The sequence below is a fragment of the Phoenix dactylifera genome, chromosome 4 (assembly GCF_009389715.1).
Source record: "Phoenix dactylifera cultivar Barhee BC4 chromosome 4, palm_55x_up_171113_PBpolish2nd_filt_p, whole genome shotgun sequence".
Taxonomy (NCBI): domain Eukaryota; kingdom Viridiplantae; phylum Streptophyta; class Magnoliopsida; order Arecales; family Arecaceae; genus Phoenix; species Phoenix dactylifera.
In genome coordinates, this window is record NC_052395.1 from 17,227,975 (window position 1) to 17,246,440 (window position 18,466).

General features: G+C 41.2%; 2 protein-coding genes and 1 non-coding gene across 3 annotated transcripts; 2 read left to right on the forward strand and 1 right to left on the reverse strand.

Moving 5' to 3' along the window:
- Positions 1 to 6,274: 6,274 nt before the first annotated feature.
- LOC103708183 (splicing factor, suppressor of white-apricot homolog) lies at positions 6,275 to 13,865 on the forward strand. Its single transcript, XM_008792999.4, has 4 exons — positions 6,275 to 6,719; positions 8,313 to 8,479; positions 8,931 to 9,743; positions 12,301 to 13,865. The coding sequence occupies exons 1-4, from the start codon at positions 6,413 to 6,415 to the stop codon at positions 13,636 to 13,638; spliced, it is 2,625 nt and encodes an 874-aa protein (XP_008791221.2). The 5' UTR covers positions 6,275 to 6,412; the 3' UTR covers positions 13,639 to 13,865.
- LOC113462791 lies at positions 10,914 to 10,979 on the forward strand. The gene has a single exon (XR_003385923.1). It is a non-coding gene; the product is annotated as a small nucleolar RNA snoR101 (small nucleolar RNA).
- Positions 13,866 to 14,649: 784 nt separating the features above from the next.
- Positions 14,650 to 17,859, reverse strand: LOC103708182 (pentatricopeptide repeat-containing protein At4g04370). Its single transcript, XM_008792997.4, has one exon. The coding sequence runs from the start codon at positions 17,667 to 17,669 to the stop codon at positions 15,345 to 15,347; it is 2,325 nt and encodes a 774-aa protein (XP_008791219.2). The 5' UTR covers positions 17,670 to 17,859; the 3' UTR covers positions 14,650 to 15,344.
- Positions 17,860 to 18,466: the final 607 nt, after the last annotated feature.

An 18,466-nucleotide genomic window follows, 5' to 3' on the forward strand; every position in this document is an offset into this window, starting at 1 on the left:
ATACACGACTGGCGAAAAGCTTCCTTCCCAATTAGCATCCGACAATAAGCATTCTTCTCCACTAACATCCGACAACGAGCATCCTTACAGATCAAATTTTGTTCTTACTTTTTTGCCCACCACATCATAGAGATCGGGGATACTAATATGTTATTTGATGATTTTGAATTCTACTTATTAAATATCATAGTCATGATTCCTTAATATTGTCGCTATGGATGAGGATTCTTTTGTCTATATATAGAATTATATATTATGTGCTACATGGTTGCATGCCTCGTGGATGCATGGTGTGCTACATGTTCCTCACCAACATTGCCAAAGAAGACTTACGTGCTTTGTTATTTGTTTTGTTGTTATTTCCCTATTATTGCTTTATCAATTGTTATTGTTGACTAGGTCCTACGGAGAGATATTCTCCATTAGTTATGGCTAAACAAAAGTGTTAGTTTCCTATTGTAGTGTTAGGCCGGTAAGCTACATTTTAGCTAGTTAGTTTATTCTCATTGTAATGTAATCTATTTATTTGATTCCTATGCAATGAGAAAAGCACGACTATTTTCATTCAAAAATTGTGTTAACTTGTTTGGAGGATACATGTCTCTCAAAGTACCTGGGTTCCTTCATTATTTTTTTTCCTGAGCATAACATTTGGTATCAAAGTAGGCGCTCCGATGGCCAAAGGAACGGATACTTGCTATTCTCACCAATGCACCATACAAAAACTCTCACAAGAGATTCAACAGTTAGCAACAAGCTTTGAGAGTGTCAGCCGATAGAGAGACAAGCAACCACTTGATTATCAAGGCAGGTCATCCAACTGACAAGAGAACCCCCTCTATGGCAGATACCCGGGCATCCAATCGCGAACTATACGGTTAGAATTTCCTAAATTTGATGGCACTAATCCTTCTGGTTGGATTTATAGAGCGAATGAATTTTTCGCATATCACCAGACCAATCCATTGCACCGCATCTTGATTTCTTCATTCCACATGGAGGGTCAATCTCTCACTTGGTTCCAAGATATGCAAGAGTCTGGTAATCTAACAAGCTGGGATGCCTTCACAAAGACATTGTTAACTCGATTTGGGCCTTTAGTGTATGACGATCCGATGAAGGAATTAGCAAAGTTACGCCAAACCTCTACTGTGGAGGTCTACAAAACCAACTTAGAAGCTCTCACGAACTGCCTACCTCGGCTAGATGAACAATATAAGTTGAGCTACTTCCTTGGCGGACTCCGAGATGATATCCACTTGCCAATAAGAATGCTCCAGCCTACTTCCCTTACTACTGCCTTTGGCCTTGCTAAAATTCAAAAAGAGCACAACAACAATTTGAGGAGGAACATCTGGGCTTTGCTGGGCCCGTCGAGCACTGCTATTGTACCGGCTTTACCTATAACGATCACCACAACCCTTCCATGCCGACAGCCCATTCCGGTTCCGCATCTCTCCCAAGCCCAGATGCGCGAATGATGCAACCGTGGTCTTTGTTACAACTATAACGAAAAATGGTCACGTGGATCGATGCAAGGGTCCGCGATTTTTTCTTGTGGAAGTCTCAGATTTTGATGAAGCTGATGACTCCACCGTCGAATCTTCTATTACATCATCTCGCCAGCCAAACACAGGAGTGCACATTGAGGAGTTTCAAAACTAGAGGATGCCCTAGCTCCTCAGATATCTCTTTACGCTCTCTCTCGTACGCTGACGCCAAAAACCTTGAGGTTGTCGGGCACCATTCGTGGCCAGGCAGTGGTCATCTTACTAGACTCTGGGAGCATGCATAACTTCATCGATCTGGCAATCGTTCGCTGCACCCGGCTGAAAGTGCAACACAGTGAACCAGTCTGAGTAATGGTTGGAAATGGGAAAGTGCTCAGTAGTTTGGGAAGGTGCTCGCAGATTCGACTGAAGGTGCAAAGCCACAAGCTGACGGCTGATTTTTCAATCCTCACCCTTGGTGGCTGCAACGTAGTCCTTGGTATCCAATGGTTGTATACACTCGGACCTATTCTTTAGAATTTCATGCACCTCACCATGAAATTTCAGCTTCAAGAGCACACTATCTAATTGCAAGGTAAGTCTTCCACTGATTTGGGGTTTATTCAAAATGATGCGTTGAAAAAGGTTATAAAAACTCCAGCAATGGGCTTGTTCCTTCAATTACTCATGCCTTCTACGAGTGATGAGGCCCAACCCGAGACAACCGTCAGCCCAAACAGTGATAAGGTAACCCTTGAGCCAGAATTTCAATTACTGTTAGATCAATTTCGAGATTTATTTGATGAGCCCAAAGGCCTCCCTCCTCCTAGAAGCCATGATCATCACCTTCCTCTTCAAGAGGGAGGCAAACTAGTTTGTGTTAGACCTTACCGATACGCTTACTACCAAAAGGAAGAAATAGGGTGAATTGTCCATATTCATCTCCGGTGTTACTTGTTTGCAAGGCGGATGGTAGTTGGAGGTTATGTATTGCTTATCGCGCACTCAACTGCAAGATGATCAAAGACAAGTACCCAATCCGAGTTGTGGATGAGCTTCTAGATGAGCTCAATGGCGTAGTGATTTTTTCTATATTAGATTTACGCTCGGGATACTATCAAATCTGAGTGAAACTCGAAGATGTGCCCAAAACTGCTTTCCGCACTCACTAAGGACACTACAAATTTATCGTAATGCCCTTTGGCTTAACTAATGCTCCTTCTAGCTTTCAAGGTTTGATAAATGACATTTTCCATCTCTTTTTACAAAAATTTGTCTTGGTATTTTTTGACGACATTTTAGTGTATAGCAAGACCCAAGAAGAGCATCTCAATCACTTGCATATTGTTCTTGGCCTCCTCTGGAAGCACCACCTATTCACCAAACTTTCCAAGTGCAAGTTCAAGTGTCCCCAAACTGATTATCTTGGCCACCTCATTTCCAAAGGAGTTCAAGCTGATCTCGGCAAGATTGATTCTATGCTCACTTGGCCAATTCCCACTTCTTTGAAGTCTTTTAGAGGATTTTGGGGACTCACCAGTTATTACCTAAAATTTATTCGCGATTATGGTAAGATTGCGACCCCTCTTACTTCTTTGCTAAAGAAAAATGCTTTTTCAATGGACTCCCAAAGCCACTACTGCCTTCAACCAACTTAAAAGGGCAATAACATCTCCACTGGTTCTAGCTCTCCTGGATTTCTCGAAGCCTTTCACCGTGAAGTGCGATGTATCGGGAGTTAGCATTGGGGCGGTCTAATGCAAGCCGAGCGGCCAATAGCCTTTCTTAGTCATGCTCTTAAAGGCTAGAATGAGCACCTCTCTACCTACAAGAAGGAGCTACTTGCCTTAGTGGTAGCCGTTAAAAAGTGGCGACCTTACCTCCTTGGGAAGCCTTTTATTGTATAGACTGATTAACTATCTTTAAAGTATCTCTTGGAGCAGCGAATCGGAACGCCTATGCAGCAAAGGTGAGCAGCTAAGTTAATTGGCTATGACTTACGTGTGGAGTACAAAGTAGGGAAGGAGAATTGTGTCATAGATGCACTGCCATGAAGGGATGAACAACACTCTCTGTCAGCTATTATAGGGCCTATTGCAACTTGGGCTGACAACTTAAAGGCCGCCTACCTCACGGATCTAGCATTAAGAGCTATCAAAACTTACTTGGAGCAAGATACAATAGATTCTTCCAAATATCAATTGCAGAATGGGTTCATATTTTACAAAGATCAGGTTTTGATTGGGGACCAACCCCACGTAAAGCAATAGCTCCTCTGCCAAATGCATGATAGCCCACAAGGAGGACACTCTCATTTTCACAAGACACTTCAACGCTTGAAGAGAGAATTTTTTTTGGAAAGGCTTGCAGTGCGATGTTAAGCAATATGTATGCGAGTGTGATGTCTGCCAATGAAATAAGCCGAGAACATTAAACTAGCAGGCCTTCTTCAGCAACTCCCCATCCTGCAACGTATATGGTCAGAGTTGTCCATGGATTTTATCAAAGGTCCTCCACCATCCAAAGGGTCCAGTGTAATCTTTGTGGTTGTCGATCGACTCAGTAAGTACATCCATTTTATTAAGCTCTCCCATCCATACACTGCTTCCACAGTTGCACGATTATTCATTGACAATGTTTTCAAACTCCACGGGATGCCGCGATCCATAGTAAGTGATCGAGATTCTATTTTTACTAGCCATTTTTAGCAAGAGTTCTAGCTCCAGGGCATTACACTTGCGCACAGCTCCTCCTATCACCCACAAACCGACGGCCAAACAAAAATTGTGAACAAGATTGTGGAGCACTACCTTCGCACCTTTGCAGGCTCTCGGCCACGAGATTGGTCTTCCTGGTTATCCTTGACAGAATTTTGGTATAATACCAACACCTATGAGGCCATAAAAGTCACTCCTTATGAGGCGGGCTATGGTGTCCCTTCCCCGAAGCTTATTTGGTATGTCCTGGGCACTACTCATGTAGCAGCAGTGGAAGAGACCCTACGTACACAAGACCAAATTTTATCTCTTGTGCGAGACAACCTCCAGGAAGCTCAAGCACATATGAAACGACAAGCCCATCGTCTCCACACCGAACGAACCTTCTCTATAGGTGATTGGGTTTTCCTTCGCTTGCAGCCTTACTGCCAACATTCTTTGGCCCTTCGCCATAATTTGAAGCTCTCCTCTTGTTTTTTTGGGCCTTTTCAGGTGCTCTAATGTATCGGGTAAGTGGCAGATAAGCTGTCTCTTCCGGAGGACTGCAAACTCCACTCGATGTTCCATGTTTCCTGCCTCAACCCAAACTTGGTACCAATATTCTAGTTCAGCCAACTCTACCCCCGATTACTCTTGAAGGAACATTACACCCGGAGCAAGAGACTATTTTAGATCGGAGAATGGTTCGTAAGGAAAATCGGGCGGCCACTAAGGTGCTGGTCAAATGGGTGGGAACCACGGTCGATGATGCCACATGGGAAGATTATGAACAATTCCGGCAGAAGTTTCCAAACCATGAGGACAGTTTTTCGGAGAGAAGGATAAATGTTACGTGCTACATGGTTGCATGCCTCGTGGATGCATGGTTGTGCTACGTGTTCCTCACCAACATTACCAAAGAAGATTCACGTGCCTTGTTATTTGCTTTGTTGTTATTTCCCTGTTATTGCTTTATCAATTGTTATTGTTGACTAGGTCCTACGGAAAGATATTCTCCATTAGTTATGGCTAAATAAAAGTGTTAGTTTCCTATTGTAGTGCTAGGCCAGTAAGCTACATTTTAGCTAGTTAGTTTATTCCCATTGTAATTCAGTCTATTTATTTGATTCCTATGCAATGAGAAAGGCACGACTACTTTCATTCAAAAATTGTGTTAACTTGTTTAGAGGATATAGGTCCCTCAAAGTACCTGAGTTCATTCATTATCTTTTTTTTGGAGAATAACATTATGATAGCTCTGACAGCCTATAATCAAAAGGATTCAAATCAATATAAGAACTTTTCTTTTTGTAGGGTGCATCAATTGTGGTTCCATGGCCAGGCTTGGATCAGAACAGACTGGCTCAAGTGACAAAACTCTTGATACTAGTTTTCTGCAATAAAATTTTTTAAAAGCATCAACTTATTTGAAAGATCTATATTGCTTTTTCTTGTTTTATGATAATTCATCAAGATCAAGCTCGAGATCCATAACGTCTCACGGTTATTCTCCTCCTTAAATAGATGTTACATTACTTAAGGCTAGTTTGGCTATTTTTAAATTTTTTATAACATAGTATTTAGGTCTTATTTAGGGTAACGGTCCGATTAATATTCTGTTAAGTAAACCTCAAAGGAATAAGCAAAGGCTTTTCAAATTATTGGACGTACGTATAATTTACCCCTAATCTTACAAGATTTTTATAATTTACTTACCATTTGGATGGAGATAATTTTAATTTTTTATATAAGATAAATAAATTTACTAATACCATTAATTTAATTAAATATAAATATAAAATTTATAAATTATTAAATATAAATATAAAATTTATAAATTATTAAATATAAATATAATAAACATACACCGTAAAAAAAAATTGTAATAAACAACTCAAACCTCGATTGAGATGTCCACCCGTTCCGGAAACTAGACCGTGCGTCTGTCATGAACCGGCCCAAAATACCAACTCCAACCAAGATCGGTCGGCTCGGTCGGATGGCCCTCCTAAGTCCCAGCGACCACAAGCAAAGCAACCCTTTGCCCTAGGTATAGGTCTCCCTATATAAATAATCATAACCATCCGAGTTCGAGAGATCCCATCGAAAGGCTGCGTTGGGGGTTCTTGCTCGTTTTTCCCATCGGATTGTCACTCTTCTTTTCTCCGATCGAATTCCGATCCCTTTTGCTCGCCCTCGCTCGCCGGTAACCCTCGTTCGACTTTGATGGATCTGGCGGTGGAGGGGCGGCACGCGCTGCTGTTCGACGACGACGCGACGGCGGCGTTCGTGAACTCGCGGGACGCCCTCGTCCCCTGCGCCGCCGACGCCTCCCTTCTCATCGACCGCTACGACGTCCGCCACCTCCTCGATCGAATCCCTCCTCGCCCTCCTCACAGGAGGCACCTCCATCACGAAGACCCTGGTGGCGACGTCTCCCTCTCCGACCTCAATCACGAGCGATACCTCGATCTCCCTCCTCCTGGCGACGGCGATGGCGACGGCCAGGGCAGAGATTTGTCTCTTCCTTCAGGTCCGTTTCTTCTCTCGATTCACTTAACCAACTACTCTATTTTTCTTGCTTTTTTGGTTTTTTTTATATCTGCTGATCTAGTTATTTCTTATGAATTGTACTTGCGAATATCTGATTTAGAAGGATTAAAGAGGGGGAGAAGCTGGGAACATCATTCGTTCATGCTTAGAAAGGAGGGAAAAGAAAGAAAAGAAAAAAAAGAAAAGAAACTAGTTTTGTTCTATCGGTTCTTTAGCCTTATTCCTATCCCTTCACCACCTCCACCACATGGTCTACCACAGTGCAATTGCTCTGTGGCACCACTTCATCATAACAACGTCACCCACTCAATAGGATGACGCCAGAGAGAAACCCGAGGTGAATCAGTGTTTTTATCTACAAAATAGAGTTAGCAAGGCGAGATAAGGTGGTGTGGCAGTGATCAAATTGACGGGGTTCAGGAATCTACCTTTTGGACATATTGTGTATTAGGAAAATAGTAAGGTTTCAGTTGGATTTATAAAGGTCTTTAATGAGAATTGGTAGGTAGGGTCCTTCTTTTGTAGAAACATTGCCGCAATTTTACACTTCCTCAAGGCCACTCAGTCCTCGCGCTGCACAAGAAAGAAAAGAAAAGAATATGGAGGGGAAGCAAGCAGAAAAAGAGAAGTAATCTTAGACGTTGATTTTATAACATATATTTACTGTCATTGTTTGTATGTCAGCTTTTTAGTATGGCTCAGGGCAGACTAAGTGTGACCTAATTTTGAACCTACCTCGACCTGAAATAACTATGGATTTTAATCTGTGGTTGACCATGGCCTGAAAGCCGACATCATTATAGCACGAGCTAGACCAGCTGGAAACATTTAACAACCTGTTTTGAGGATACTAGGAGCATTTTCTTTGGGAGATCGTGCATATCTAATCTATTCTTCATTTGATTTGGTTGTCTGTTGTTCCTCTTTCAAATAATCTGCTTTTCCCCATTTGGCAGAAAGAGGGGAGAGAGGAAAAAGCGTTCTTGTGAAGTGACTTGGTGCTGGGATGGATAATAATCTTCACTTTGTTGTTATTTTTTTTCTATTAAGACCCTTTTTGACATATCGCTGTTGATACACACTACTGAACAGAGATGTCTGCTTCTTTCTTTCTATTTATTTTCTTCTTCTTTGTTTTTTGGGACCCCCACACAGTGGTAATATCTGTTTCTGCTGATGGATAAGTTTCTGTCAGTGGGAAATGGTATCAAGAGACTACCTCTATTTCCAACTTCCTGTTTGTCATGATCCCTCAGGGGCTTGATGCATTAGTAGCTTGCCCAAATGCAAGTAGTAGTTACAAACACATTTTCTTTTACTGGACTGTTTAGTATGCAGAAGTGGTTGCACACTAATCTGTATAAGATTATATTGGATTTGAATTTTTAAGTTTGCAGGAGGGATGCTTAGTTTTCTTCATGAGCATTACTCACAGTTTCAAGTAAGGAACTTCCACATCCTCTTTCTTTCTATTTTTTTGCCATTGCTTGGTAGATGCTTGTATATCCAAACTCTTTCAATGGTTTTAGATACTGTATCCTTGATTGACTGATTGTTTTCTTCTCGAATGCAGGAACAATGAATGGTCCAGAAGTAACAGTTTCTGGTACTTATCAGGCTGTTCCTTTCTCATATGGCGACACTGATGGTTCATTTGATCCAGTGAACTCTGGTTCTGGGCTGAATCAATCTTGTTATCGTCCACCATTTCCAGTTCCTGAAAGCTTACTGAGCAACTTAGTAAGTACATGCGTACATATTGTGATTCTTGAGTGGACATTTTTTGGCGGATAATGAAAGAAAATGTTCTTTGTAGATCATTATTAATATTTCTCCAGTTGACACAGCAATAATTGTCCAAGGTGCATATGTTCTTCTAAGGCTTACGTGTATGAGTTTCAGATGCTTGGAGCAGAGATGAAGTTCTTACTAAGGTTGCCATTCATGGGCACCATGTTTCCTTGTGATTTGTCATGACGTAAGAAATGGGCAGGTGGGATTAGAATGATATAAGTGCTATGAGCAACCAAATTTATAAAAATGGGATGAGCATGCCTGTTATTTTCTATTCATATTCTTTATATATGTTATCTTGAATTTCTTAGATTCAACAATTTTGTATTGGAACAGTTTAGGACCTGTCATATATTCAACCATTATTAAATGGGTATGTTTTATTGTTTTTGTGAAGCCTCCTACAGAGAAATTGCATCAGATAATTGCCAGAACTGCTATATTTGTTAGTGAGCATGGAGGACAGTCAGAGATTGTCTTAAGGGTGAAGCAAGGAGACAACCCAACTTTTGGGTTCTTGATGCCTGACCATCATCTTCATGCGTACTTCCGCTTCCTTGTTGATCATCCTCAATTTTTGAGAGCCGATCTAGATTCCAGTAGAGCACAAGAAGAGAAAAAAACACAGAATGAAGAGGATGAGACATGCGCTGCAGCAGGTGGAGCATTATCATTGCTTGGATCTTTTTATGGTTCTGGAGAGGATGATGATGGTGCTGTTCAAGCTGACTCTAAGGGCATGGAATCTTGCACCTCTGTAGTTGTTGCTAATGCAACACTTACTCATAAATTAAAAGAAAGAGAATCCTCTGCCTCTAAGGCACCAGAAGATAAAGAAGCAATCAAGCGTCCAGCTGCTGCTGCTAAAGAGAAAGTCACCTCAATCAAAAGGAATCAGCTTGCAAATGCTTCCATTGTTAATTCTGCATTGAGCAAGAAAGCAGGAGATAGTGGTGTATCGCGTTCTGGTGCTATGAACAAGCCACAAAATTCCCAACCAAGCATTTCTAATGCCAAACCACTGATTTTGGAGCCTCCAACTTTCTTGAAAAGGATGATGGATAAAATAGTCGAGTTCATTCTTAGAAATGGAAAAGAATTTGAAGCGGTTCTTATTGAGCAAGATAAAACAACTGGAAGATTTCCCTTTCTTCTGCCGTCCAACCAATATCACTCATATTATCTTAAACTTCTGCAAGAAGCTCGCGAGGTAATGTTCCCCTAAGATTTCTGAAATGATTAACATGTTTAGCTGCTAGTAATAGTAAATCTAATTTTGGAAGGTTTCATTCGTGATCAATGAAGAATGCTGCTTTATCATCTTGATGTGCTTGGCCTTTGATTTCTCAATGCACCTCCCTTTTCAAATCACCTTTTGACATTAGGAAACAATATCAGATGGCCAATCTGAATTGCTGTAATAAATGCTTCATGTTATCGAGTGGTAATGTGTCAAAAGGTGAAGACATCATTGTTAAAGAGATTTTAGTAAATGAAATTCATCTTCTCCCATTTTACTATGTATATAAATTTCATGTTTGTAACACTTCCTGTAAATTGAAGTCGGTTTCCCCTTTTCCTTCTTATCTTGCCCCTCATTTTTTTGGAGGGAGCATGCATGGTTATTGCATTTCAATTTTACATGGTTTGGACTATGAATGTCCCTGTAAATGATTGTATCATCAAGCAACTTTCCCTTTCTGTCAGATACACATACTTTCATGTCTCATGTATATTGTATACACGTTACTGATATTGAAGCCTTGTATCATGCTAGTGTAAGTTGGCATTTGATGTTTCCTTTGCTAGAGTTTTTCTATTGATCTTCTAATATTTCTAGCGGCTCAATACTCATCCCACATCTCAGTTTTCCTGCATTCAACTTGTCAATGTTGCACCTTATATCCATCTTCATGTTCTTTCATCACTTCTTCGAATTCCATCCTTATTCTACACCCCCTTTCTTTCAAATTGAACCAGTAATCCATCTCACTTTTGTCCCGGCCTCCCATCTATAACTGGATGGCAGGTTTGTATGGGGAGAAGTTGGAGGGTGATAGGTAGGGAAGATTAAGTGATAGGAGAAAATTGAAGCTAGTTAAATAAATCAAGGTTTTGCTGATTGAAGATAGAAGTGGATGCGCGGGATTCTTGAAGAAAAATATTGAGTAGGAAAAGCAGTCTCTTTTGCAGTTTCTTGATGCATTTTACGATTTTTTTTTAAAGTTTTTTTTGTCTTTTTACTCGTTATATTTCCATGTTATTGTTCTTTGGTTTTATGGGGCCACCCCTTTCTTCTTTATTTAGCTGCTATGGTTTCCTTATCTCCTACTTTCGGTACTCAAATTTAATTTGTGTTACATGTTTTGTGCATATGATGGCTTTACACTTGATCTCTGAACTTTTCAGGTAAGTTCAGATGTTGACTAAGTTCATTTCTGATGCACTGTTTTTTTGGATTTGTATCACGAATTTTTTCCTTAGATCCCATGATTTTGATAGTAAGTTGATTGTGTGGAGTAATTTTCTCTTAATTCAGAGAGGATACTAATTGAGCTTTAAATATGTTTCAATTATTAGTCTAGGTTTAAAAAATATTCACTATTCAAAAGTTGTTTGAGAATTGCTATGTCAAGTTTCACCTTCGTCCTCTTTGTTGAGACTACCTTTGTTTAGAAAATTTTGTGGAGTTGCTCCGCAGTTGTATTAACTTTAATGGTGCAACAAATAAGATATATATCCTGACCAGGCAACTGCCGTTATTGATATTACAACAGTTCTCTGTCTTGCCCTTGGAACCTTAGCTAGGAATCTACCAGCAGTTTGCAAAAGGCATGGGTTCAGGTTTCAATTGAAACCAGTGTTTTGAAGAAAAGATCTCGAATTGGGGATGTTTCGGTGTTTTGATGAACTTAGATAGCCTATGTCTACAATACTGAATCCAGTGGATGGAGCTTGCATATGTTATAGCCTCATCTTGTAATCTTTCATTGTTGCATAAAATCTGCAATTTTTTTGGACATTAACATATAACTTATAAAAATAGATTTTCTTAAATATTTTTTTTTAAAAAAATAGAGAGAAGAACTTTTTTTTATATATACACGTATATTGAGGAAAAGATTGTCCTAAAGAATCTACAAAGGATCTGTTTTTGATTTTTTTAATTTTAGAACAAATGGAGTTACTTTTGAATTTCATGATTCCATGATCTTAAGCATTTTGTTGGGATTTTTTTTTTGTTTCGGATCTGTGTTAAATTTTGAAAGTTCAACAAAATTTCAGTGTTTCTTTTTTTTTTTGAGTGAAACAAAATGTTGGTATTCTCATGTCAACATGCTTGATCTTTTGAATTTTATTTCTTGAGCTAGATAACTTAAAAACTTTTATTTCAGAATTCAGACTAAGGATGGTTTTGGAAGTCCTCCTCTAGTGGTTGATATGATGATCTGGCTTTAGCTTTTTTTGGGCTTTTACACCTTAAAACACGGAGTTGTGGGAGATCAATATTCTTGAGAAAAGATGCATTCATTTTTAGACTGACTTTGGATTGGATTTCTTAGCTTACATTGAGCTCTGTACAATGGAGATCTACTGTGCGGTAAACACCTTGGCTTTCAAGCGCCAAGCAAACTAATTGCCACAGGGCATCAAGCATTTTGAACAAACTTTTGTTCAAATAACTTCTTGAGCTCAACACTTTTATCTTCCTTTTTGTGCAGTCCAAGCTTCTAAGTAGGAACTCTGATCCGAAAAATGATTCGCAGGGACCCGCTGGGTTTAAGAAGAAAGTGCAAGAAGCAGCTACTAAAGAATCAGCTGATTATGACCAGGACTCGGCAGAGCCATCTGAAGGGTGGTTGTACAACCTGCAGAGGAAGGAGAAATTCAAGATGGTAATTGGTGGGCCAAAGAAGGATTCACAAGAACAGTGCTCTGTGCCTGCTAGACAGTCTGGAGTGAGCACAGATGAAGCTGCTGCTATTGTCCTGGCAGCCACAAGAGGTGTGAGCCCTTCCAATGCTCGTCAGAATGTGTCACTTGATGAATCTGGTCCAGGTCGCATGCATGGGGAGGGTGGACGTGCCTCCAGTATGGGAAGCTTGTCCTCTTTTAAAGGTCAGAGTCTGAACTCTAAGCCTCCTTCCAACAATGAAGGAGGTGTTTCTTTGCCCACATCCAGTGGAGAGATAAAAAGAGAAGGATCTGGAACGATTGATGATGTATGGATTGCAAAGGCTATTGCAAAAACTGCAGCGCTCGTAGCCTCTAGTGAAGCTGACTCTTCTGAAGCTTCATTAACAAAGGAGCAAAAGCTGAAGGCTGAGAGGCTGAAACGTGCCAAAATGTTTGCAGCTATGATAAAGAGTGGCAGTCACCGCATTGAAGAATCGGTTAACTCAGCTACTGCACCAAGTAGGCCTCTAGACGCTTCAGCTGCTGGATCGGCCCTCTCTGGTGCAGATTCAGATCTTGTGACCAAGGAACGAGAAGGTAGCTCGGTGCCTTTTGATGCTGAGGCCGCAGATAGGGTGAAGTCCCGAGAGAAAGGTTCTAATTATGATCATGAGAGGGAGAGCAAGTCTAGGAAGAACCACCACCCAAGATCAAAAGACCATGACCATGAAGAAGACCCAGAAGAAAACCATAAGCATTCCAGGAAGAAGCATCGATCTGAACATTCTTCAAGCCATGGCAAGGATGAACGCAAACATAGGAAGAGTCATTCTTCCAAGGACAAGGAGTCCAGACATCATCAAAAGCACCATAGTCCTTCAGAAGATGAGCACAGACACAGAAAAAGTTCCAGTTCACGACATCATCATCACAAGAATCATGACATCTCTGAAGATGAGGATCAAGAGAGGAAAAGATCTGGCAGGCACCACAAGAGAAAACATAACTCACACTCTGAGAGGAAAGAAACTGAAGGTGAGGATGATCTAGGTACTGTACGTCATTCAGAAAGCACTGTAAGATTGCTAAATCATGATCAAGAACCAGGGAAACCTGCAGTTTCTGACGCTCAACCCTCTGATGCCACCACAGAAATTCCCAATGAGCTACGGGCCAAAATTCGAGCCATGTTGCTAGAAACAATGTAGCTAGCTTCATGCTTCAAAAATAATTGTTCTGTCCTGCTCTCTCTCTTGTTCGGAGTTATGGCTTTGTTGTGTACTGAAATGTGCTCCATAAACTCAGGACTTCAACATCTTTCCATCTTTTTCTTGCTTATGCCTGCACTGATGAAATTTTTATGGTGTTGGAAGCATCTATTATGCTTTGTCAGAAATCCAAAATTAGTGGAAGATGATGGCGTGCCTTTCACCAATATTCTATGCCAGAGTTATATTTTTGTTGGTGGGTACATAAGTTGATTGGTCTTGTTAGATATGTTCTCATGGACCATAGCATCCCGGAAGAATTCATGCGGAGGTGGACTTTTGGAATTCTCAAAAAAAAAAAAAATCTGCTAAATCTGTCACCAGTTTGGAAGGACAATTTTTGTTGTTTTCTAAGATCTATCTACATTTATTTAAGTAGAAAATAAGAAATAATATCACGGGCATTAAATAATTGTAATTATTAGTTTTAATGCATACAATTTATTAATTTATTTGTGAATAACTCATAAATAAATCAGAAAATCTGCATAATTCAGAAGTTAATGAATAGTTTTGGTCAAGGAGTTGACTCACCAATTCAGTTTGTAAGATCGTGCCACTTCAATGGCTTCATGAATCGATGGCTCCCATTTCTAATAAAGGGTCCAGGCGCAGTTAAAATAAAGAATATGTTAAACGAAAATACTAAATAGGGCAAGGGACAACGAGACATAATCACCATTTACGATTTTTCTCTTTTATTAGAGATTATGATCACTAAGAGGAAATTAATTTAAATACCAAATAAAAGCAGTTGACTCTAAGCAATGTGTTGTATGAAAGTTCACGTCTTCACATCTCCTGATTATAATAATGACGGTAGAGTTCTGCCTAATGACCTGTCACTAACAATAAAAGCTAATTATAGTATCTTTCAATATATTATGCAAGAAACTACTAGGATTGGTCCCAAGCGTCTCCCAGTCAAAAACAACAACAACAACAACATCCTTTTTGTTGATAGAGATCAGTCCCTTCTCTTTATCAAAACATGTCCATTACATGCATCAGATACAAGTAATCAAAAATCATTCAGGAACAACAGGACACATTCATCTTGAACTGTGGCATGATATTGGCTCCACTCACACCCCCTTCTTGTAATCCCAACTCCATCAAATGATGGCTTCCTCGTCTTCAGGATCATTCAAGGTACATCTAGGGGATGAAACTTATTGAAATTCCATATATCATCGTCCGCAGTAGAGCTGGTTGATTGCCATTTCTTGCTGGTGATGCAGAGGTGGTTCTAACATGTATGTTCTAAAATGAGGAGGAAATAAAAAAAATTCTTGGCATTGGCTTTGCACATGACAGTCCCGCAACTGGCAGTCCCGTAGATCAACTAGTAAATCGTCTCAATATGTTCGTATTGCCAGAAGCTCCTTCGTGGGAGTCCTGACTACAGTTTCAGGCATCACTGCTTTGAAACCTCCCCAAATTTGGCGCTTTTGATCAGTATCTTCTATGACCAATATCCAGTTTTGAGATTGGGATGGCAAAGCCCAATGAAAGCACTGCCGATTTAAAATTTTGAAGTGAACACATGAAATTGGCTCCTGCTCAAAGAGCTTGTAGATGATCATTCATCATGCTGCAATCCTCCATCCAGTAAAGCAATTTCACTTTGAAGTCTCTCTTTAAGTCTAAAAACGAAACATCTTTAGTTCATTGATTTCATTTGCATTGAGCAACATGTTCATGATGCTCTCAGCTTGGTTGGAGCTCATGTGTTTCCACGGGCAATCCATCCTTGGTTGAACCCAGCAGCTGATCTCATATAGCTTAGGCATGGAGCTTTTGCTAATTTCCCTCATCTCACTATCTATGATCTTCAACAATGATACCATCTCATCATGCTGTGTGTGCGAAGTATGATCTGCAAAGAATGTCGTGATGGTCCCATTCAACTCGATAAAACTCCATCCAGGTGCCTTCTTGAGGCCCAATGCTCTCATCTGTGCCCATGTCTCCCCCACACCATCCCACCTTCTCATCGCAGCATAGCTATTTGCCAACTGGACATAATTTCCAGCAGATTCAGGCCTCAATGCGACAATCTCTCTCGCAACCTCTTCTGCAAGATGTACAAATCCATTTGTCCTACAAGCATCAAGAAGTATCCCTAAAACATCAGGAGTGCACCTTGATGGCATTGTCTTTATGAAGTAAAGTGCTTCTTTCACCTTCTTAGCCCTACAGAGCATATCAATGATGCATGCACAATGCTCAAGCCTGGGTACCACACCATAATCCTCTTCCATGGAGTTGAATATTTTTAGACCTTCTGAAACGAGCCCTGCATGACTACAAGCCGAAAGCACAGCTAGAAACATGACATCATTCGGCCGCATTCCCTTACCGAGGAACTCCTCAAACATTTTAAGAGCAAGAATTCCCATTCCATGATTCCCATACCCTGAGATGATCGCACTCCATGACACAAGATCCTGCTGTGGCATCAAAACAAAGCACCTTCTAGCAGCCTCTAGATTGCCACATTTTGAGTACATATCAACCAGAGATGTGTCAATCGAGATGGAGAGATGCGGTCCATGTCTGATTACGAAGTTGTGAACTGATTTCCCATGGTGGAGAGCCCCTACAGATGCACAGGCCTGGAGGAGTGAAACCATGGTGATTGTATCAGGCCTTTGTCGTGCCAATCTCATTCTCCTGAAGAGAACGAACGCCTCTGCTAAATGGCCGCTCTGAGCATGACCCGAAATCACTGCATTCCATGAGACAAGATCTCGATCTTGCATCATATCAAAGACACATCGGCACAGCCTTACATGACCGCATTTTGCATACATGGTCATGAGCGAGTTCTGAGCAGCAGTATCTAATGGCATTCTCCGCCTTATGACATAACCATGGATGGATGCTCCTACGCTAGACAAACCCAACTGAGCACAGGCTGATAAAGCACTAGCTATTGTCGTGGTTGCCGGCGTCATTCCTGAGCTCAACATCTGAGAGAAAACAACCAGCGCCTTGTCAGCTCCATTGTTTTGGGCAAGACCCGAGATCATGGCAGTCCACAATACAATGTCTCGATGATCCTGAGCTTGGTCGAAGAGCAGAAATGCCACACTCAATCTTCCAAATTTCAGGTACATGCTGACAAGAGCGGTCTGGACATGGGCATCCAGTCCAACTCCAGAGGTGACGACCAGAGCGTGAACTGACTTTCCTAATACTTCTCCTTCTCCTCCATTCTTCGTGTTTGTGAAGCATGATATCAAAGACCCATAAGTTTGATGATCAGGATGGATGCCTCTCACGACCCTCATTCTCCTGAACAAATCAATCGATCCGGTTACACATCCGTCAGTCCGAGCGCAGCCCAAAAGCATAGAATTCCATGAGACGATGTCTCTCAGCGGCATTGAATCAAACAATCTCCGGGCGAGATCGGGTCTCCCGCAAGTAGCATAGACATTCAGCATCGAATTGGCGAGGACGAGATCGGCCTCGAAACCATGCCGGATCGCTGAGGCGTGCACGCATTGCAAATGGTCGAGCCGCAAGACTGCCGCCAAGAGCAGAGCTAACAAAGTGATGGAATTGGGCTGGATTTCAAAGCGGCGCATTTGGCCGTACAAAGAGAAGGCCGCGGCAGCGTCGCCTGCTCGGGAGTGAGCGGCGATGATGGCGGACCAGGGGACGACGGTGTTGCGGAGAGGGAGTGGCATTTGGTCGAATACGCGACGGGCGCTGACGAGATCGCCGTTCTGGGAGTACATGTGGAGGAGGGAGGAGGAGATGTAGGGGTCGCGGGGGAAGTAGCCGAGGACGATGGCGTGGAGGTGAAGGCCGAGGCCGAGGGGGAGGAGGCCGAGGGAGGCACAGGCCTTGAGGAGGGGAGGGAAGGCGTGGGGGTGCGGGGGGATGCCATTGCCGCGGGAGAGGGCGAACCGATATTGAGACAGGATTTGCCGGAAGTAATGGGGTGATGCCGGTCGCATCGCATGCCGGTTTCTCACCGATTTCCCTCCTCATCTCACGATGGTAACGTATCCGTCATAAAATCTAGGGTGATCAAAAGCATGATTTCGTGATCGAGCTCGTGGGAGCTAGTTGATGCTAACAACAAATACCATACAAAATCTCCAGGTTTTCGAAACGTAGTATCCAAACCTTTTAAATAGCAATCTTATACTATCCGAACGGACCCTCACTTCATAGTTGACAGTTTTTATTCAAATTTGCCTGGACTAAGATTAGTGGGATTAAATAATGATAATTATAACAGACATTACTTATCGTTATAATGAAAAATCATAGTTGATGACGAAAAAATTGCATTATTTACCAAATTATTATTTTTTTAATTTTTTCATGCATATGATAATATTTTCTAAAGTGATATAAATATTTCGATTTCAAAATATCATTTTGCTAATATGATAAGTGAAAAATGAGATAACGGTGCGATTGATGTATATAGACAAAGACTGGGTGCACACAAAAGATTCTTAAAACTATTTGGACATATTATTTGAAAACCGTGGATCCTAAATATTGCAAATGGTTTGCACATATGAACTAAAAAAGTTCGGAGTGCTTTGAGAATTCTGCAGGATGCATGCAATTCAAGTGTCGAGACCACAAAAGAGGCAATGGCTGACTTGCAATAGAATCATTTACTTCATTCAAGTTAGGATGACATGCTCCAGACCAGAAAGGTGATATGACTGTAAATGAAAAATGCATATATGATGGTAGAGAATTCAAGTTTTGCTCTAAAGTCAGACCAAGATTT